Genomic DNA, 23,807 nt, shown 5'->3' with positions numbered 1-23,807 from the left:
CAGTATAAGCATATCATGTTCTGAACTTGTTGAGAAGGTGCTCCTGGTGTGTGGCCCCATTCTAGGCTATATGCAACTGTTAGTTTTTTATGGCCATTTTGCATCAGTGTGTCTCCAAATTTTCATCCATTTCAAGTCCGCCTGACTTGTTTTAATGGCCATTTGTCATACGTTTGCCACTCGATTTTTATGGCCGTTAAAAAAAACAAATGGATTTAATTTGTCAGGGATTTTTCTTTTGTCCCAACCCCCTGAAATCCCCACAGTGCCCATGTAGATAGTGCTGCAATGCCCCTATAGATAGTGCCACAGTGCACACTGTAGATAGTGCACACGTAGATAGTGCTACACACAGTGCCTATGTAGATAGTGCTACAGTGTCTCCTGTAGAAAGTGCCCTGAGAGTGCCACACACCCTGAAGATAGCACCACCACCCCCTTGAAGATAGCACCACACCCCCCCTGTAGCTAGCACCGCACACACTCCACACTGTGGACAGCCACACACCCCACCCTGTAGATAGCGCTACACCCCCCTGTAGATAGTGCCATCGGGGCTCTCTCTAGGAACAGAATCCTAAGCCAGATCGTTGCTCCTAGATGAGTCCCTGACAACACTGTCCATATATGGACAGTGATGTTTGGAGCTTAGAGATGCTGGAATCCGAGCCCAGACTGTCAGCAATGCTCTTGCCAGGGATTACACTCCTGGAGGAGCCCCTGATGTCACTGTCTATTTATGCATATATAAAGTTAAAAAAGCAGGAATATCTGGGCGCTGCTGGATGAAGGACATACACTGGAATACGCGTTTCAAGACTGAACAGGCGTCTTCCTCAGGCAACCGATGAAGACGCCTGTTTGGTGTTGAAACGCGTAGCCCTATGAAATAAAGAAACTCTTTTAAATGGATAACAGTCTATGTCCTTCATCCAGCAGCTTCCAGATATACTTGTTTTTTTAACTTTATTTATGCTACTTATTGCAGATGCTTTGTTGCACAACCGGCCAAAGAGGAGCTGTAGCTGGTCTTAAACTGCTTAAAGGTACTGCACAGAGTTGTGCCTGTTACATAGTTACATAGTTAGTACGGCTGAAAAAAGACACATGTCCATCAAGTTCAACCAAGGGAAGGGAAAAGGGAAGGAAAAATTTCTACACATAGGAGCTAATATTTTTTTGTTCTAGGAAATTATCTAACCCTTTTTTAAAGCCATCTACTGTCCCTGCTGTGACCAGCTCCTGCGGTAGACTATTCCATAGATTCACAGTTCTCACTGTAAAGAAGCCTTGTCGCCTCTGCAGCTTGAACCTTTTTTTCTCCAGACGGAGGGAGTGCCCCCTTGTTTTTTGAGGGGGTTTTACAAGGAACAGGATTTGACCATATTTTTTGTATGTGCCATTAATATATTTATATAAGTTAATCATGTCCCCCCTTAGTCGTCTTTTTTCAAGGCTAAATAGGTTTAATTCTTTCAATCTTTCCTCATAACTTAAATTCTCCATGCCCCTAATTAGCTTCGTTGCTCTTCTTTGTATTTTTTCCAACTCCAGGGCATCCTTTCTATGAACTGGAGCCCAGAACTGGACTGCATATTCTAGATGAGGCCTCACTAATGCTTTGTAAAGTGGTAATATTACATCCCTGTCCCGCGAGTCCATGCCTCTTTTAATACACGACAATATCCTGCTGGCCTTTGAAGCAGCTGATTGACACTGCATGCTGTTATTGAGTTTATGATTTACAAGTACACCCAGATCCTTCTCAACAAGTGAATCCGCCAGTGTAGCTCCCCCTAGGACATATGATGCATGCAGGTTGTTGGTACCCAGATGCATAACTTTACATTTATCTACATTAAACTTCATCTGCCAAGTGGACGCCCAAACACTTAGTTTGTTTAAATCTGCCTGTAATTCATGAACATCTTCCATAGTCTGAACTATATTGCATAGCTTGGTGTCATCTGCAAAAATAGAAATAGTGCTATTAATCCCATCCTCTATATCATTAATAAATAAGTTGAATAGTAGGGGTCCCAGCACTGAACCCTGGGGTACACCACTTATAACCGGTGACCATTCAGAGTAGGAATCATTGACCATAACTCTCTGGATACGGTCCTTGAGCCAATTCTCAATCCAATTACAAACTATATTTTCTAAACCTATAGTCCGTAATTTACCCATTAGGCGTCTATGGGGGACAGTGTCAAATGCCTTTGCAAAGTCCAAAAACACTAAATCCACAGCGGCCCCTCTGTCTAGACTTCTGCTCACCTCTTCATAAAAACAGATTAGGTTAGTTTGACAACTTCTGTCCTTAGTAAAACCGTGCTGGCTGTCACTTATAATGCTATTTATTGTCACATAATCCTGTATACTCAATAGCCCCTCAAACATTTTCCCCACGATGGATGTTAAGCTTACTGGTCTATAATTACCCGGGGAAGACCTAGAGCCCTTTTTGAAAATAGGCACCACATTTGCCCTGCGCCAGTCCCTTGGCACTATACCAGTCACTAGAGATTCTCTGAATATTATGAAAAGGGGGACAGAAATAACTGAACTAAGCTCTTTAAGAATTCTAGGGTGTAACCCATCTGGTCCCGGAGCCTTGTGCACATTTATTTTATTTAATTTAGCTTGGACCATCTCTACATTTATCCAATTCAGTATATCAACTGATATATTAACAGCACTGGCACCGGCTACATCAGCTGCTCCTTCTTCAGTTGTATATACAGAGCTAAAGAACCCATTTAGTAACTCTGCCTTCTCTTGATCCCCTGTGATCAACTCCCCATTACCATTATCTAGGGGTCCCACATGTTCAGACCTGGGCTTTTTTGCATTTATATGCTTGAAGAATTTTTGGGGATTTTTTTTACTATCCTTGGCCACCTGCCTTTCATTTTGTATTTTTGCTAATTTTATTACATTTTTACAGATTTTATTAAGCTCCTTATATTTTACAAAGGCTACAGCTGTACCCTCAGATTTGTATTTTTTAAATTCCCTTTTTTTGTCATGTATTGCCCCTTTCACAGAAGGTGTAAGCCATGTGGGGTTTAATTTGAGTCGTTTATACTTGTTACCTGTAGGAATAAATTTTGCACTATAATAACTCAAAGTAGATTTGAAAATCTCCCATTTATCATTTGTTCCATTATTTGACATTAGTTCTTCCCAGTCTATATCCTGAATTGCAGCCCTCATCCTGGGGAAATTGGCTTTCTTAAAATTAAATGTTTTTGCCCTCCCAGCCTGCGTTTGTTTTTTACAGTATAGGTAAAATGTAACTATATTATGATCACTGTTACCGAGGTTTTCACGAACATTGACATTCCCAACAAGATCTGCATTATTAGAAATGACCAGATCCAACAGAGCTTCACCTCTAGTCGGGTCTTCCACAAACTGGCCCATAAAATTTTCCTGCAACAGGTTGAGGAAATGTCTCCCCTTTGCAGTTGAAGCCGAACCATGACACCAATTAATATCCCGGAAATTAAAATCTCCCATTATCACTACAGTACCCGCCTGTGCAGCCCGCTCCATCTGTTTATATAGCTGAACTTCTATCTCCTCAGTTATATTGGGGGGTCTATAGATTACACCAAAAGTAATTTTTTCAGTGTTTACCTCCCTTTCTAGTTCCACCCACAAGGTTTCAACCTCCTCACAGTATTCACCCACTATTGTCTCTTTCACACTCGCCTTCATATCATTTCTCACATACAGACATACACCACCACCTTTCCTATTTGTCCTGTCTTTCCGAAAAAGTGTAAAACCCTGTAGATTTACAGCCCAGTCATGTGAAGAGTCCAGCCATGTTTCAGCAACACCAACTATATCTATATTTTCTTCCAGTATCAAGGCCTCCAGCTCCCCCATTTTGCTTGCTAGACTTCTGGCATTTGTGAACATACACTTTAACTTGCCTGTCAGTTTTTCACTTTTATTATCAGAAATGTGATTTGACATTAATCGGGCCTTTTTATTTACACTGATGTTTTGTAACGAAAGGATCTCCTTATCCTGTTGTCTAGTCCTCTCCCCACATTCTGTTTCTCCCCCCACCAATATAGTCTGACCCCTCTCTAACCTGGCTACCCCTTTTTTTTCTACATTGACCTCCCTCCTCAGCCCTAGTTTAAATACTCCGCCACCCCAGCTAGAATTCTCTCCCCCAGCACAGCGGACCCCCTTCCATTTAGGTGCAAATCATCTGCAGAATACAGTTTGTACCCCAATGAAAAGTCAGCCCAGTGCTCTAGGAACCCAAATCCTTCTCCTCTACACCAAGACTTCAGCCATGCATTTAACTCCCTGAGCTCCCGCTGTCTTTCCTGTGATGCGCATGGCACAGGCAGTATTCCTGAGAATACTACTTTGGAGGTCCTTCCCTTCAGCTTGTAGCCTAGTTCTTTAAAATTATTCTTAAGGCTCCTCCACCTACCATTTATTCTGTCGTTGGTACCGACATGGACCACGACAGCTGGATCATCACCAGCCCCTCCCAGCAATTTGTCCACCCGTTCCACCACATGCCGAACCCTGGCACCAGGGAGACAGCAAACCATTCGGTTGAGGTGGTCTTGGCGACAAATTATTCTATCCGTCTTCCTGATTATAGAATCCCCTACGACTATCAATTGTCTTGGCTTACCTGCATTACCATCCCGCCGACTACTAGCTGGGCTGTTCTCCCGGCTGTTAGGGAGATCAGTATCCACTAGGGCTGCCATTTCTGAGACTGACACCCCCGCATCATCACCCAACTTGGCAATTTTGCCTGGAATGTCAGAAACCGGATCGGCCTTCCTTGTCTTTGACCCCTTTCTACTGCCCCTAACTACATTAACCCAGCTACTTACCTGATCCTGCTCACCCATGTCTTCACCCTCCAGTTGTAACCCACTAACTGCATGCTCTGTGAGCAGCAAGCTCCGCTCAAAATTGTCTATCCTCCTCAGTGTTGCATTCTGCTCCTCCAGATCTCTAATACGAGATTCCAGGTGAACAACATGCTCACATCTGCCACAGAGATATTCACCCTGGAACTCCGGCTCCAGTCGTGCATACATATGGCAAACTGTGCACTGAAGAAAACCTCCAATCTTGCTATCCATTATCCAAGTTACAAAAAAACAGCAAACAGGTGTTAATCAAAAATAAAAAGAAGTAGAAGAGCACTTACTGGGGCTTTAACTCCTCTTTTCAACTCCGGTTTTTGGAACTCCACTTGATATACAAACCACTGTTTTTTTTCAAACCACAGAGCAGGCTCTACAGAGTACTGAGGCCTGATTTATAGCACCTGGTAGCAGCTAACCCCTCCCCCTTACTCAGCTACTCAGCAGGAAGGAAACTGCAAGGGAAAAAAAAAATAGTTTTAAATAATGTCACTTTTGCAAACTTTGTAGCAAGCAAGCAATCAATACATATATCACATACAATGGCCCCCCACTTTGTCACACACAACACAGTAAATCAATCCGGTTTTTGGAACTCCACTTGATATACAAACCACTTGTTTTTTTCAAACCACAGAGCAGGCTCTACAGAGTACTGAGGCCTGATTTATAGCACCTGGTAGCAGCTAACCCCTCCCCCTTACTCAGCTACTCAGCAGGAAGGAAACTGCAAGGAAAAAAAAAAATAGTTTTAAATAATGTCACTTTTGCAAACTTTGTAGCAAGCAAGCAATCAATACATATATCACATACAATGGCCCCCCACTTTGTCACACACAACACAGTAAATCAATCCGGTTTTTGGAACTCCACTTGATATACAAACCACTTGTTTTTTTCAAACCACAGAGCAGGCTCTACAGAGTACTGAGGCCTGATTTATAGCACCTGGTAGCAGCTAACCCCTCCCCCTTACTCAGCTACTCAGCAGGAAGGAAACTGCAAGGGAAAAAAAAAATAGTTTTAAATAATGTCACTTTTGCAAACTTTGTAGCAAGCAAGCAATCAATACATATATCACATACAATGGCCCCCCACTTTGTCACACACAACACAGTAAATCAATCCGGTTTTTGGAACTCCACTTGATATACAAACCACTTGTTTTTTTCAAACCACAGAGCAGGCTCTACAGAGTACTGAGGCCTGATTTATAGCACCTGGTAGCAGCTAACCCCTCCCCCTTACTCAGCTACTCAGCAGGAAGGAAACTGCAAGGGAAAAAAAAAATAGTTTTAAATAATGTCACTTTTGCAAACTTTGTAGCAAGCAAGCAATCAATACATATATCACATACAATGGCCCCCCACTTTGTCACACACAACACAGTAAATCAATCCGGTTTTTGGAACTCCACTTGATATACAAACCACTTGTTTTTTTCAAACCACAGAGCACATCTTGCCCAGGTGAGCATTTATATATTCCTCTGTCTATTAACAACATGCCAAAAGGTTTCATATATGGACAGTGACACAAGGTGCTTTCAGATGCCGGAATCCCAGGCCAGAGCATCCGCAACACTCTGGCCAGGGATTCAGCTCAAGAGGAGCCCCTGACATCACTGTCCAAATATAGACAGTGACTTTAGGGGCTTTAAGAATTCCGGAAACACCGACTAGAGCATCGGCAACGCTCTGGCCAGGGATTCCGCTCCTGGAAGGAGCCCCTGACATCACTGTCCATATATGGGTATTGACGTTAGGGGCTTTAAGAATGCCAGAATAACTGGACAGAGAATTGGCAATGCATTAGCCAGGGATTCCGCTCCTGGAGCGAGCCTCTGACATCACTGTCCATATATGGACAGTGATGTCAGGGGCTCCCTCCAGGAGCGGAAGACCCGGCCAGAGCATTGCCGATGCTCTGGCTGTGGATTCTCGCATTACAAAACCTCTGACATCACTGTCCTTATATGGACAGTGACGTCAAGGGCTTCCCCGGGCTCAGCACTAAAAGTAGCGCTGTACCCGGGGAGTTCTCTTGTGAGGGCAAGGATCCATTTTTAACTTGCGTCACAAGGATTAATTTCTAATAAACGACCGTTAAAAACTGATCCTTTGATCTATATGGGGGCCGTAGGGCCGTGAAAATGGGCAAAACATATTCTATTTTGTTGACGGCTAGTATTCACGGGCCGTTAAAAAAAAGGCCGTCTCACAGCCTTTTTTTTACTGTGAATGTAGCCTAAATTTTGCTATGCCCCTGTCATAGGATGATGAGATAATAACCTTTATTTATAAGCTCCAACACATTCTGTGATGGAAAGCAATAACTATGAAAACAATTAAAAAGCAAGCAATAATAAGACATATTGCCCGTATTTACTGCTACAAACTGCTCAGCTGTGTACACTAAGCTTTCCCAGTAGCTAAAAGTCAAACTCTGTAAGATCCAGAGTATTTGTGATACATCTCCATTAGCTCTGTTTTCAATGTCTTTCAGTTCAGTGCAGTATATGAAAATCATTTTTTTTCAACACAGAAACTGTTTACAAACAAAACTTATTTTTTTGCAACCCAGAAAGTGTTAACAAGCAGGATAGCTGCTGTTGCAGGTTCTTTGTATGGTTTTATTTTTATTCTAATTATGGACTGTGTGAATACTCAGTAAAGGTTGTCTCATTAACATGAGAATGCATGATGCTCTTTATACATGAACATTCAAATAGTCTGACATATAGTCTAGTATATTAATAACTAATACTAGTATTAGTTATTCCAGTGGTAATAATAAACGGACATTAAAGGTGGTATTAAAGCGTACATGGTGGTTTTAGAAAAATGCACATTTTATCTCCCTATGTCTTCTGAGTGAGTGTGCACTTACCGTTGTGACTTAAGCCTATCAGATGTCTCCCCTTCATTCTGTTTAACTGAAACACTGAGTGAGAAGCTGCAGCTTCATCTCCCTCCTATCTGTCTTCTACTTTTTGCACTACTAGACGTATTTTTTTCTGGTGACTGAGGACGTTCCTGGAACATTCACAGAGATTGTCTAGTATATGTCTAGTATTTTAAATGCATAATCTCTGTGAATGTTCCAGACATGTCCTATGCTCCTTTTTTATTAAACTATATGTAAAGTGTATTGAGGGATTAAGTTGTGTTTCTTGAAGTGTTTGACATGTCTTGGACCTGCCAAGATAACAGGTGAGGAGGCAACCAGGGAGTGATGCTGAAACTCCCTTTTTAGTGTGTGTACATGCAGTATTCCTGTATTTATACATGGTGGATGCATGATGGTTTATTGTATGATTTATTATTGGTATTATTATTATTATTATTATTATTATTATTATTATTATCATCATTATTATTATATTATATGACTGAAGAGAAATGGTGGGATTATTTATGTACTGAATGGTGGTTAAATTTAAAAACTATATGGCAGTATTAATTGTGACCGTTACCTTTTACAGTACTCAAAAAGCAACATTTGCTGACTTTGGCAATACTTAAGATCTAGGGGAGGTGATATCTGAGCACTATTTAACACTATTTGAGTACAGTATGAGACACTGTTTTGTTTGTTATTTAGAATTTCTTTGCATTATTTTCAGGCACATCATGCCTGTGTTATGTACTTATTTTGAAGTAATATTTGGGCTCTATATAGATGTTTTCCTTGGACACTTTATGGCAGTTTTGAACGATATATATCACTTTTTTTTTGCCTCGTGGGTACTTAACGACTGCATTATTTGGGCACTTTATGCAATAATACTATGTGAATTTTGAAGTTCAAAGCTTTATACATATTTCCCCTTTCTGGAATTGTTTTATAAAAACTAGAGATCAGAGGGAGGGCAACTACATATGTAGAGGGCAAGATCGTGTGGATAGAGAACAGGGACTTAAACTGAGGGTGGAACAGAGGGAGAAATTTGAAAAGTTAAGGATAATTTTAAATTAAAAAATTACCTAAAATTGCTAAATTGTATGCTAAACAATACTAGAAGCCTGACAAATAACATTTATGAGGTGGAATTAATAATGTCAGAGGAAAAGTATAACAAAGTAGGGATTACTGGGACATGGCTGGATGATAGCTGTGACTGGGTGGCTAACATACAGGGTTACAGTTTGTTCAAAAAGGATCCAAAAAATTTAAAGGGGACCCCAAGTTCTAAGGAAACTAGGTACAGTGATAGACCAATAATTCTAATAGAAATCTATAATGATCGGGTCTGTTCCACAGGACTGGCGCAGATCAAATATACACCTTTTTGAAGGTTTTCTAAGAAATGCTATCCAGGAGTATCTCAACGAGAATTAAGGTATAGCTCTATATCAGCATGAGTTTATGAGGAATCAGTCCTGTCAAACGAATCTGATCAGCTTCTATTAAGACATAAGTGCTAGACTGGACTGAGGTGAGTCATTGGATTTCATATATCTTGATATTTCCAAATCATTTGATACTGAAAAGATTGGTATATAAAATGAGATTGACTGAAAATGTGTATAAGTGGGTAAGTAACGGTCTGGTTATTAACGATACATACTCAGATTGAGTGGCCATTACTAGTGGGGCATCACAGGGATCATTATTGGGCCCTTTTCTGTTTAATATATTTATCAGTGACCTTGTAGAGCGATTGGACAGTAAAACTTTAAGTTTTGCAGATGATACTAAATTGTGTAAAGTAATTAACACAAAGTAGGACGGTATTATGCTACAAATGGATCTGGATAAGTTGGCGGCATGGGCAGAGAAGTGGAAAATTAGGTATAACTCTGATAAATGTGAGGTTATGCACTTGGGTAGGGAAAATACATGTAAGTATTACATACTAAATGGGAAAACAGTGGGTGAAACTGACATGGAAAAGAGCTTAGGAATTTTAATTGACAGTAAACATAACTGTAGCAAAAAGTGTCAGGCAGCTGCTGCCAAGGCAAATAAGATGAGAACATAGTTCTACCACTTTATAAATTTCTAGTAAGACCGCACATGAAATACTATAAACAGTTCTCAGCACCAGTGTGCATGAAAGACATAGTAGGGCTTGAGCAGGTTCATAGGTGGGCAACTAATGTAATATATGGAGTGAGTGGTCTACAGTACCCAGAAAAATTAGCAAAATTAGGGTTATTTAGATTAGAAAAAAGACAGGTGATCTAATAACTCTGTATAAATACATCAAAGTTCGATACAGAGATGTCTCTCATGATATATTTATACCCAAGACTGTAACTCTAACAAGGGGGCATCCTCTACATCTAGAGCAGGGGCCTCAAGCTCGGGAAGGTAAATGTGCCGCACATAGAAAAAAATGTAAGTTGACGTGCCGCATTACTTTTAAATTTGATACAATACAAAATTACTTACTGGAAATTTGCATGTTTAGTCCACGTGCTTATTTTCCAGGCTATGTGTCGCTAAATGCAGTCTGGCTGCTCAGTTGGCAGCGTTTGGGAGACACAAGGATGTCATGATTGGGAAGCCCTTTTTTAGATAGTGCCACAGTGCCCTCTATAGATAATGCCACAGTGCCCTCTGTAGATAATGCCACAGTGCACTCTGTAGATAATGCCACAGTGCACTCTGTAGATAATGCCAGAGTGCCCTCTGTAGATAATGCCACAGTGCACGCTGTAGATAATGCCACAGTGCCTACTGTATATAATGCCACAGTGCCTGCTGTAGATAATGCCACAGTGCCCGCTGTAGACAATGCCACAGTTCCTTCTGTAGATAATGCCACAGTGCCCTCTGTAGATAGTGCCACGTCGCCCTCTGTAGATGGTGCCCTCCATAGATAGTACCACAGTGCCCTCTGTAGATAGTGCCACAGTGCCCTCTGTAGATAGTGCCACACCATTCCTAGATAATACCACGGTGCCCTCTGTAGATAATGCCGCAGTGCCCTCTGTAGATAATGCCACAGTGTCCTCTGTAGATAATGCCACAGTGCCCTCTGTAGATAGTGCCACGTCGCCCTCTGTAGATGGTGCCCTCCATAGATAGTACCACAGTGCCCTCTGTAGATAGTGCCACAGTGCCCTCTGTAGATAGTGCCACACCATTCCTAGATAATACCACGGTGCCCTCTGTAGATAATGCCGCAGTGCCCTCTGTAGATAATGCCACAGTGTCCTCTGTAGATAATGCCACAGTGCCCTCTGTAGATAGTGCTACACACCCCTTTGTAAATAGTGCCACACATATACACACCCCCTATAGATATGCCGAACACACCCTCTATAGATAGCCACACACACACACCCCTTATAGATAGCTCCATTGTGGCTCCCCCTAGGAGTGGAAACCGCAGCCAGAGGCTGCTGGAGGAGCCCCTGAAGTCACTGTCCATATACTCACTCTAGTCGTGGATTCCCTGGCCAGAGCATTGCTCTGGCCGGGGATTCCTCTGATTTGGGAGCCCCAACAGAGCTACTTACAGGGGCGGGGGGTGGGTGCTGTCAACAGGGTGGCGTTATGGGGCTCCATCTACATAGGGGGGGGTTGCACTATCGACAGGGAGCTGTGTGGCCATTGCTCACCTGCCATTAACGATCCAGCAGCATGGGAAAAGGACTGCGCTCCTTCATGACGTCATGAAAGAGAATGGCGCGCAACTCCTTTGTCCTGCCCTCTCCTCTCCCGAGAGCGCTTCGGTGCCCCGCGTGCCACAGTTGACAGCCTCAGGGCCCGCGTGTTTGAGACCCCTGGTCTAGATGAAAGAAAGTTTCTAAACAAACATAGAATGGGATTTTTTACTGTAAGAGCAGTGAGACTATGAAACTTGGCATGGTGAATTCACTGAAATAATTAAAAAGAAGACTGGATGTGTAATAATATTACAAGATATATTTACTACAGTACATTAGATGGGTCGTTGATCCAGGGATTTATTCTGATTGCCATATTGGTGTCGGGAAGGAATTTTTCACTAAGATAAGGAAAACTACCTTTTGCCTCAAGGGGTTTTTCCTTCCTCTGGATCAACATTGCAGAATAATAGACTGAACTGGATGCGAATATGTCTACTTTTTCAGCCTTACAAACTTTATAATACTATGATAGGGTCTGTGTGTATATATGATAATATCATGTATGTGCACATGTTGTCACCTAGCATCTGTTACCTTTGAAGGTGACTAATATAACTAGCCAAACAGAGTACTGAAAGATTTATTTAAGGTAAAAGGCTCTTGAAGGGTACAGAGAACGTCCATTTATACAACCTTTTGGGATTTTACAGAATTTTAGTTTCACATACTCCTGTGATACATTACCAGGAACTGTGTTTACTGATGCTCACATTTAGTGTTTGTACAATATCAATTGAATATAGACAAAGCATTCAATATAGCAATTCATACTTCTCTACTTTGTGGCTAGTTTGGGTTCTGCCTTTTAAATGCACTGTAGTGCAAGTCAGTGAAGAGAAATGTTATTACTGTCAATGCAGATATAACCTTAGTTAAATAATCGGTGGTATTTCTGTGTGAATAGGGGTTTCTTTCCTTTCTTACTTACTACCATAGGGAATAAAAAAGAAAAGCACCCTGCATTATTGACAGGAGGACCTAATTTTGTCTTGAACTATTCTCTTGTCAATATCAAAGGTTCATTAAGCAAAAATAAAAAAAATAAAAAATTTGAAAAGAAGTAAGACTTGCCGAAGTGTGCTGAACTTGGTGTGGGCTTTAAATCCTATTATATTCCTATCATTGGTACTGCTGTTAATCCAAGAACGCTAGCAAAACTTATTATACTTAAATACAAGCAATGTGGTTTTTAATATCTTAGTTTTTTTCTTCTTCATTTTAGGCAATGATAAGATTCTACATCAACTGTAAAAATGGGAATTTAATTTGCATACATACTTTATTATAACCAACATTTTGGGAGTCATGAGAAGACCAGACGTCTAAGTAGCAATTACTGAGCAAAGTACCATTCCTTCGGGATGTACAATCAGAACAGCATGGGAAATGGAACTATCAGAGCCCCACGAAGAGAGGATAGCTGTCTCTCCTCTAGGAGGAGAGAACATTCCTCCGGGGCTTTTACTAAACTGCAAGAGACAGTGCTGCTTCTAGAAGAAGAACTGAGGCAGAGGTGGAAAGAGCTGCAAGAAAAGGATGACAAAATCATACAGTTGGAGAAGGAACTAGAAACTAAATCCATTCAGATAGACAAATTACAGGATGCTATTGGCTATAATGTCCAACTGTCCCCAAAGGGAAGTCAGAGGAAGAAGCTTCTAAGTGTAATAAATCAAGGGCCTGCTCAGTACAATGAGAAAGCCACTGACACACATAGACGTCAGAAAGCCAAGGAAGGAGTGTCAGCGGAACCAACTTCACGACATTATTACAATCCCAGTTGTCAGAACCCTGATGTCACCTGCGTCCGTAAGGATTCTAGGTAAGTCCTCAATGCTGGCATTTACCTTGCTATGATGTATTCTTTCATGCAGAAATATGTTTCTCATCTACAATAAAAAAAAAAAGGAGAAACTTCTAAACTTGTTTAAATTCTTCAAATAAAATCAACCATTACATAGTGTTTGTGTGTGTTACATTCTTGTTTTTGCCATTGATTCATATGTTCTACATTGTAGTATCAAATGGCGGTTATTATAACAACACATTTTTTTTTTAATTGAGTCAGTGGTATGCTTATCTCCTCTTCCTACACAGAAGTCAGTTGTGAGGGGCACACTGTTAAAGGGTATTACAGACTTAGCAAGGGACTGCATATCGCTGGGATATGCTGCACAGCGCCTGGACAGCTGTTGCATTGCCAGAGCACAGTGGCCCCTTCATTGAACCATAGGTGTCCCAGCAGACCACTACCGATCAAGCTGCATGCAGCCCCCTTATAGATAGTGCCCCCTGTAGATTATGCTTTACAGCCCCCCAGCAGACAGTGCTATGCAGCCCCCCTGTAGACAGTGTCACACCCCACTTGTAGATAGCGCCCCACCTCCCTCTTGTAGATAGTGCTATACAGCCCCCCTGTAGATATCGCCATAAACCCCCCTAATATATAGCACCATACAGCTCCCCCTGTATATAGTGCCACACAGCCCCCCTCCCTTGTATATAGTGCTACCCAGCCCCCCTTAGTAGTGCCACACAGTCCCCTTTGTAGATAGTGCCACACACAGACCCCTGTCGATTGCACCATGACACACACAGCCCCCTGTAGAGAGCGCCACAGCCCTCCCCCTTGCAAATAGTGCCATACAGGCCCCTAGTAGATAGTGCCACAAGGCCTTCCCTTAGTAGTGCCACAGAGCCCCCCCCCTTAGTAGTTCCACACAGCCCCTTGTATATAGTGCCACACAGCTCCCCCTTGTGTATAGTGTCACACAGCCCCACCTGTAGAGTGCCACACAGCCCCCCTTGTATATAGAGTCACACAGCTCGCCTTTTATATAGTGCCAGCCTGCTCCCACCTTGTATATGGTGCCACCCTGCTCCCCCCTTGTATATAGTGTCACCCTGCTCCCCCCTTGTATATCGTGCCACCCTGCTCCCCCTTGTATATGGTGCCACCCTGCTCCCCCCTTGTATATAGTACCACCCTGCTCCCCCCTTGTATATAGTGCCACCCTGCTCCCCCCTTGTATACCGTGCCACACAGCCCCCCCCCCCCCAAAAAAATATATTGTACTTACCGTGTCCCATTTTTGCGACGGACTGAGCGCTGAACAGGCTCCGGTCGGGACACATGTGCAGACCAGCATGATGCAGTGATGTCATCATGCCTGCCTGCGCAGAGAGTCTTCCCAGCACTTTATAGGCTGTAGGCCTAAAGTGGCCTGCAGCCTCAAGGCCGATTCTAGCTTTTCTGCTGCCTGAGATGAAAATTTAAATGGCGCCCCCCAGATTTTGATTGACATCCCCCTGGCTGTTCTACATCCCTACCAGCCTCCTCAATGCGCCGTTGCCTTGTACTCCCCTGGCATGCGTGGTGCAGCAATAAAGCTGGGCAAAATACACCTCGCTGCACGGTGCATGCCCAAGTAGTACAAGGCAATGGCGCATCCGAGAAAGTTTCATCAGCCAGGGGGATGTCAATCAAACATGGAAAGGTGAGTTTGGAGGCAGGACTATGTGACTCTTCAGGATAGTGGCACCGCCCCATGACCCTTTAATGAGTAATTACCATATAGTGTGTGCCGTTTTAAAAGTTGATTTTATAGATTTTGCTGCATCTGAAAAAAAACATACATTTGGACATATTGTCAGGTCATGTATTGCTGCATGGTGGCGGTTCAAGGGGTTAAAACTACCAGACAGGTTCCCATTAAATTTAGAATGAATTGAAAACAATTCCATCTGCCCTGCAATTTTGTTATTATAAATATATGCTGTATAATTACAGCATCAGAACCAAGCTCTGAGATATACGACTCCAGAACCAAGCTCAATACATATATACAGCCCCAGAACCAAGCTCAGTACATAAATACAGCACCAGAACAAAGCTCAGTACATAAATACAGCACCAGAACAAACCTCAGTACATAAATACAGCACCAGACCCAAGCTCAGTACATATATACAGAACCAGAACAAATCTCAGTACATAAATACAGCACCAGAACAAAGCACAGTACATATATAGAGCCCCAGAACCAAGCTCACTACATATATAGAGTCCCAGAACCAAGCTCAATATATATATATATATATATATATATATAGCACCAGAACAAATACAGCACAATTTAGTGTAGCCCCTGCCGTATAGGTTTGTACGGCGTAAAATTACAGCTCCCAGCATGGCCTGAACAATGGTAAGGATATGCTGGGAGATGCTATTTCACACAAAAAAAATCATATCATATTCAAACCACCCATCATCTCGCTGCAGATCATATAGTGACTACATTACTGATTAGAGGCAGAATAAACATTTACATTAAGTGACTCACTGGTGACATCTTAGATTCTAGTTCTTTTTCTCTTTTCCTCTCCATCCAGTCCAGACCTCTATAATGATTTCTCCCAGCCACAGCCCATTTCTGCAGTTTTCCGCTCAGATGTCTTTACTTTTAAAACATTTCTGCACCTATAAACGAAGATAAAATTATCAACAACCCTAAATATAATAGCGCCATACACTGTGTCCCTGATTATAAAAGTACCATACACTGTGTCCCTGATTATAATAGTACCATACACTGTGTCCCACACACAAACACACCGTGCCCCTGTAGATAGGGCCCCCATAGCCCCCTGTAGATAGTGACCCCCATAGAGCCTCTGTAGATAGTGCCCCACATACACCGCTCTGTAGATAGTGACCCACATATGAACTCCAGAGCTGCAAAGCAATAGTGCTAACCGCTGAGCTACATATAGCTCCCCCTATAGATAGTGCTCCACATATAGGCCACCTCTGTAGGTAGTGCCACACATATAGCTCCCCAGCACGGGCCCCCTCATGCCGCGGGCCCCATAGCAGCCACTACGACTGCTACAGATGTAGTTACGCTACTGCGTATAAAACACCCCATTGACATGCACTGCTGGTGGAATTTTAGTGGATTCTGTCAAGATTTAGGTGCAGAATCCATTCCTAAATCCTGACAGAATCTTGAACATGTGAGGGGCACTGTATATACGACAATTGTTTCTTATTGCTTTGCAAACAATGACAAAGCTTACCTTGCAACCTGCTATATAATAAAGAAAGAAGAAAACATGGGGTGCTTCATGGGACCAGCATTTGTATTTTAGGTACAAAATGTGAGGACCCTTCACCAAATAGTAGGATGACACTCTCACCTTTTCAGGTTGTGTACTGCAGAAACAACACTGAAATAGAGTCGTTTCAGATATTCCACCTTGGTGCAGCTGTTCGTCGGACATCCCGTCCCGATCGAACGGTCAATGCATATAGTATAAGGAGAAAAAGAAAGAGCAAGGAGTGCTCCTAGTGTAATACTGACGGCACAGTGGACAGCTAAGTTAAACTCTAAACTTGAAGATTACGCGTTGTACCATTAGTGCTACTCTGCAAGGTGAAGGTTTTACTTACCTGATCACATTATCAACTGTATCGTCAGTATTAAACTAGGAGCGCTCCTTTGTCTTTTTCTTTTTTTCCTTATACTATGTGTTACCTGCTGTCCTTTCAAAGACCCCTAAAAAATACCATGTCACGCAACGCTACTGTTCAGTGCACAAACTTTTACAGAGAAATATTATGGATTGGCAAAACAAAATGTTTAATTAAAATGATTCTATGCCTGAAAAGTATTTAGACGCCAACTTCCCCGATTGAAAAACAATTAGCTCTATGCTAATAGGTTACATTAACGCTGAGATTTTCTGATATGACATTAATGATCATCTTCTAAAATGCCAGACGGTCAAACTCCCACGAGGAAACCATTTGGCATTATTTCAGTGGCTAACAAAACAATTTTCTCTTATCTCTTGGAAATATGGAATAGAATATTAAAGTCTTTGTCTTAAAATGATTGCTAGGTACCGTCTCCCATGTGGAGACGCAGTGAAATTTATTTCTCTCCTCTCATCCTGAGGCAGACTGTTGTGAAAATGATATTTGCAATGACATTTATCCTCTGCTACGTGTAGGAAACAGCACAAATATTTGCATTTGCTGCTTAGAAATTTGTTTCAAGCCCTCCATTGAATTGATTACTCATATATAAAGCAGATGCCACTTTTTAACTGTGCCTATCTGGCAGTATAATAAATATGTTATTAATTTATGTGAAGAAAGTAGAAATTAACCATATACATTTATCCCTAGTGCCAAGAAGCTAATCACCGGAGCCATCATGAGTAATGACTTCTTAAGGCAGCTGGAAGCTTCACATGTTCGGAGAATGGTGGACTGTATGTATGAGAGGGTGTACAACCAATCACAGCTAGTCATTCAGGAAGGAACGGCAGGAAACCATCTTTATGTTCTAGCAGGTTAGGAACCGTTACAGTAATGCACCAACCAGTCGTTTTTACACAAAAAAAACTTTAAGAGTTCTTCCCAACTCTCCAACTTATGACATATCCCCCAACCCCCTGGTGAGCTGGTCACCAGCCGCTGCATCCTGGCGGAAAATGAATGGAAATGTGGTCGTGCATGTACGCAGTTCTCTCCATTCAGTATTATGGGAGTTACGGAAACAGCTGAGAAAGCGGTGGATAGTTAAATATTAAAAGACATTCCAGTTTCAGCAAAACAAGTTTATTCATTGTACAATGAAATGTTATGCAATTTTCCTATTAACTTTCTGTATCAATTCCTCGCGGTCTTCAAAATCTCTGCTCGGAACTTTATTGGATAAAGACAGAGCATCTGCAAGTCACAAATACATGCCACCAGAATTTACCAGGAGCAGGAAGATCTGGCATCATGAAAGCAATTAATATGAAATGGACGATTTGCACAGATCACGCAAGCTGCGCAAATGATCTATTTCATATTGACTGTTGTATTTAAGTTTAGACCTGTTTCTGTTTTGATTCTGCAACTCTATGGCCTCTATCTGCAAAATATTTGCTATACAGTACCGTTTTTTTATTTCCGTTGAAAAAAAATAGGTATTAAGTTGTCCAAAGGGTTCTCTAATGCATAATTACAATGGAGAACTCCAATTTTTACTGGGTTATTCTAACCTTACTTTATTGGACACACACATACAAGTTATATTATTGTAATTTTATTTGATAGAGATGCAGCCCAAAATAAAATAATCCAAACTGAAGAGCTACTATAATATTACTTTAAATCCAATGAACAATTGACATTTAATGAATGAATCCAATGAACATTCTGGTCCATTCAGTCAATGTTAATGCACACCTATGCTCCAACATCAGTGCGGTGACGTCATTCTGGTAAACCTCCAGACAAACTTTACCATGCCGCACTTGCTTCATTTCTAATGACTAATAAATACTCTTGAGCCCACTCCCTAAGGAATTTTACAATGCCACAAAAGTAAATGTGTCGAGCGGATAGGGCTATCTAGGGTCATGCAAGGGCTGTCTTTTTCAGGATGATCACCCTATATGTGTTCTTCTAGGGAAACAGTAGGGACAACTGACGCATTATTACATGAGACAAGAATGTCAGAACAATGGTTAGACTGCCATGCTCTATATTGAGTAACTGTATCTCATGGTTCGTCTATATGATTTATATGATATTGGAGCAATTTATCTATTCTGTACTGACTTTCTATTGATGTGTATGGATATTGGCCCATGTAGCACATTAGATTTTAAACAAAACATATCTACTCAGTTCCCCCTTAACGCACCGCTGAATAAAGAATTCTGCGAAGTTTGGAGTAACCTTGATTTATATATAATCATTGCTGTGATATCACAATGTATTATCTGTGGTTTTACATGGGACTGCATGCAGTCCTACTGCATAATCTTAATAGTATGCTTGATTTTGGTTGCCCAATGCTTGCTCTTTGTGCACTCATGTACTGGATCTATGTATGCTCCAGTTAAAACTACACTGAGGTTAAAAAAAAGTTGCCGGTTAATGTGATAATTTCATTCTTGCAGAGGGCTTGCTTGATGTTATTCAGAACAGTCGACTGCTTGGGCAGATGCATCCTGGGACTGCTTTTGGGGAATTAGCAATTCTCTATAACTGCAAGAGAACAGCCACTGTGAAAGGTATGAGTCATTACCGAGGCTAACCATAATCATACTCCACATAAAAAAGCAATAAACAATATATCAGGAATATCTATGCCCCTGTATCCCTTTATTTCTTCATTAAGTTGTAACTCCCATATCATTGTTCACCGTGTCTTATTTCATTTTAATTAACCTTCTCTGAACAACAAAACATGTATTTTTTTTAGTTCACTGGTAAAAGGCATGTAGTAAAAATGTGGCACTAAACCTTTTATCTAGTTATTACAGCCTATATAAAATGATGATCATTAGGTTACAGACACAGTAACTTAGCTTTATAAAGTGGAGCACAATTTTGTTCTCTTATGGCAACGTCAGAATATAACGTCCTATCTATTTTTGGACTAGGCTGACTTAAATGCCAATGCTACTGCACATATATTAAAGGGATTATAAATTCATTATAAATAATGTGGAATAGTGTGAGAAGATCTGGTACTCATTCTTTGTAATACAGAGCTAAAAATTTGCTGCAGCAAAGCCACATGCACGGACCTAGAAGTCCCTACGAATATGTAATAGGCACTCCATATGTAGCACCATATTCTCTCCTAGCAGCAATGATTCTAGGACAGAATATTTCCAATATACGGCGTACCTTCTGTATGATCTGTGAGAAAAAACCTCTGTGTACCGTAGTGTAAAATCAGAGGCACACGGAGGTAAAGTATGACCCATGGTAGTCTATGGACGCCCTATTACAGAGCTGTACAACACAGATCTATAGTATGACCATATCCATGGGCCCTATCTTGAGTGCATAGATAGACTGGAAGATAAGTGCTTGTGTCTCTGAAGACAGACCTGCTTACGCATTTCTGGCTGAATTTGCTCTCACTATATGTGCTCACACTATTGAACAGCATTTCATTTCTCCTGACATTTCTCTTTTAGTAAGTACTTGTATTCCACATAAAATAACAATTCCTAAACTTTTTTTTTTATATATAAAACTTTGTGTTGTGTCATTCCTCTGTTATTCCTCTGAGAAATGTATAAATAAGTTAACAACTAGGTATTACTATTTCCTTTGTCAATAGGGTGTGTCCCTACACATTCTGGCGCTGTCAGCACTGATTGGACTGTGTCATAGTGTGTACAGACGCACCTCCAACTGGTCACAATATTTAACCCAGCAAACACTGAAGGAGAAGGAGAATTATTTTGATGCAGTCATTTTTATTTGTCGTATTTTCATTAATTCGCGTATATATCTGGATCATAAATATATAAGCGACTATAATCTGAGACGTTTCGGCCTATCCCAGGCCTTTGTCGCTGTGCACAGAGAAGGACGAGCTTGGAAGAGTATAAAGCGTCTGCCAGACGCTCTGTGTGGAGGCATTATAGTCGCTTATATATTTATGTCCCAGAAATCTATGCGAATTAATGAAAATACGACAAGTAAAAATTACTGCATTTAAATAATTCTCCTTCTCCTTCAGTGTGTGCTGGTTTAAATATTGCGACTATATTACGGGTATCCACCCCAACCCCATAGCACCACGCCGCAGATACAGGAGTGCTACACATATCCACTAGTACGCCCCCAACTGGTAACGCTTAGTTGTCCATTTATTAAAAAATTTGTAGGTTCAATAAAAGAGGAATGCCCCAACGTAACGTTCTAAGAAAAAATGCTCCAAAATGTTTAATTCATGGGGAATACAATTATTTACTAAAACAGACAAGTCAGGAGAGGTGACAGGTACTCTTTAATAACATCTGTGATCATTTCTTATTATATCATTAAAGTGTTAAGAGCTGTTTCCAGACATTACTAGAATGAGCTTTCAGTATATTGTTTATACATGGAGCTCAGTAATAATACAGTATGCTGTGGTCACCTGGGCAGGAGATTCAGAACTCTGAATCAAAAAAGCGTAGCTCTGACCACTATGAGGCTGGGTTCCCACCGTGCAGAACGGAACCTAAACAGAAGAAATATATAATGACGCTGACCAATCAGTGATCAATCAGCGTCATACACTTCTCTCCATTGATTTACTCAGCGCATAGGGGTCCTGCTAGATCCTGTAAAGCGTAATCTCGCTGTAACCTGTCATTTACAGCGTGATCTCGCGAGATTACGCTTGCTCTGCTGTAATTTCCACAGAAACTTTAACGAAGTGTCGGGATTGTGAATAAACATCCCGTCCTGGCTGGAAGGAATGTCTATTCACTGTCAAGACACTTCAGTATCGTTAATGTGTTAGTATAAGACAGCACATAGTGAACAACGAAGTATCACTATGTGCTGAGTAAATGAATGGAGAGAAGTGTATAACGCTGATTGGTCAGCGTCATACACTTCTCTCCACAACGCCCACTTGGTCAATAGTAAAAACACGCCCAGTTGTCCATTAAGAAAGTAATTAGCATAAAGCTAAAATCGTTAATAAAGTGGTAAAAATAGATCGTTTTTCTAAATAAAAAGCATTGCTGTCACCGACATTACAGCGCCAATCTCCTTATGTAGGAGATAGGGCACTTATAATGTAGTGACAGAGTCTCTTTAAGGTATATTAAGAAATTTATAGGTACATATAGTTGAAGCTAAAAGCAAGCTGGTTTGGAGATTTTGCAGTTACATCACACCCCTCCTCCACTTTGCTCACAGGTACAGCAGCATTACTACACCAATAAGCTATGAGGGCATATACCAGTAACACCATGTAAGAGTGCCCTTAATTGTAACCGGAATGATTGCTCCTCTCAATGCAATGGTTCTTGGACACAATTTCACCATCAGCTACCTATTCTATTCTAAACAAATATTCAATGTATGTGTGGAACTAAAACGTGTGTGTCTGTTTACATATATATATATATATATATATATATATATATATATATATATATATATTGCATCGGCAACTAAAAACAGTATTTTCCATGACTATTGCGTTTGATAATTTTTTATTGCAGCTGTAACAGACTCCAAGATTTGGGTCTTGGATAGGCAGGTTTTCCAAAACATTATGATGAGTTCCGCGCAGGCTCAGCATCAGGAATATTTCAGCTTTCTCCGCAGGTAATTTAATACATTTTTATACAAATCTTGATATTTTTTTTTCTAATAAGACAAATTCTACTGAACTGTTAACCCTACCTAAACTTTAAAAATACACCAAGAAAGCATAAGTCCTCCAATAAACCATGCAATACCCTGTTATTTAAAGTGCATGTTCACCATGAGTGAATCTGACAGAATATATTAGACAATCAAATAAATTACACTTCACAATGTAGTGTTATCATAATTTTTGCCTTTGACATCAGGAGTATTTCTGATGACAGAAGCCTGAATTTAATTTCTTTATGAGACCCCTTTAAATGGCACCCCTAAAACTATTTTTTTTATTATTGCCATAGTACATCTAAAGTGAAAAAATAAGCAAATTTGCAAATGGTTTTAATTAAAAAGTTCTATTTTGTTCTATGAAGATCTATTTGTCTCCATGGTAACAGACAACAAACGGCAGTCATACTCTAATCCATCTATCCCTTTCTTTTTGCTAACCCACCAAATTTAAGTTAGCAAAAAAAAATTACATATGAAGATAGTATAGCTGCAGGATCAGACAGAATAGGTCTGCTTAGGACCTGTAGAAAGACGACTAAGTTTACATTTTTAATCAATACTTCATTTTTCCTTTTGGATACATTGGGACAATTGGTTGTGATGGTGGACATAGCCTTTACTTTACAGGATATGGTAAAACAGTAGCTATCTAGTTGCCTTCTAAAGTGAGTCTTATAATAGAACTATACAAATCGTTTAGAACTTACTCGTAAAATCCACCTTAGATGGTATTTTACTCTGGCGCGATTATCACACCTCTTTGAAGGGGCGTCTAATATTTGTTGGAGGGGCTGTGGCCATCTTGGATCTGCCCTGCATATGTGGTGGTCTTGTCCGACAGTAGTTCCTTTATGGAAGGAAGTGTTTAAGTTGATATCCAAAATTTCTGGTATTCCTATACCCACTAGTCCAGAACTGGACATAGGAGTGGAGAATATCCCCTCAACATTTAGGATAGTTGCTCATCATATTTTGTTATCTACTAGACTTTCCATTGCCAAATCTTTGAAATCTCCCAGCTCTCTGCACATTTCTGAAGTTTTGAGACGAGTCAATAGTAATTACCATCATGAA

At 40.8% G+C, this 23,807-nt stretch overlaps 1 protein-coding gene across 1 annotated transcript in view; it reads left to right on the top strand.

Annotated features, from left to right (window-relative positions):
• LOC142663207 (cGMP-dependent protein kinase 2-like) overlaps nucleotides 1–23,807 on the top strand; it is a 158,733-nt gene that overhangs the window by 45,895 nt on the left and 89,031 nt on the right. The window contains exons 3-6 of the mRNA XM_075841671.1: nucleotides 12,768–13,367; nucleotides 17,739–17,905; nucleotides 19,511–19,624; nucleotides 22,577–22,682. Coding sequence (XP_075697786.1) covers nucleotides 12,907–13,367; nucleotides 17,739–17,905; nucleotides 19,511–19,624; nucleotides 22,577–22,682 — 848 coding nt within the window. The 5' untranslated portion in view covers nucleotides 12,768–12,906. The remainder of the gene's footprint in view (nucleotides 1–12,767; nucleotides 13,368–17,738; nucleotides 17,906–19,510; nucleotides 19,625–22,576; nucleotides 22,683–23,807) is intronic.

Source organism: Rhinoderma darwinii, chromosome 11 (assembly GCF_050947455.1).
Source record: "Rhinoderma darwinii isolate aRhiDar2 chromosome 11, aRhiDar2.hap1, whole genome shotgun sequence".
Lineage (NCBI taxonomy): Eukaryota > Metazoa > Chordata > Amphibia > Anura > Rhinodermatidae > Rhinoderma > Rhinoderma darwinii.
The sequence above is the reverse complement of the archived record's forward strand: the minus strand, read 5'-3'. Positions and strand labels throughout refer to the sequence as shown.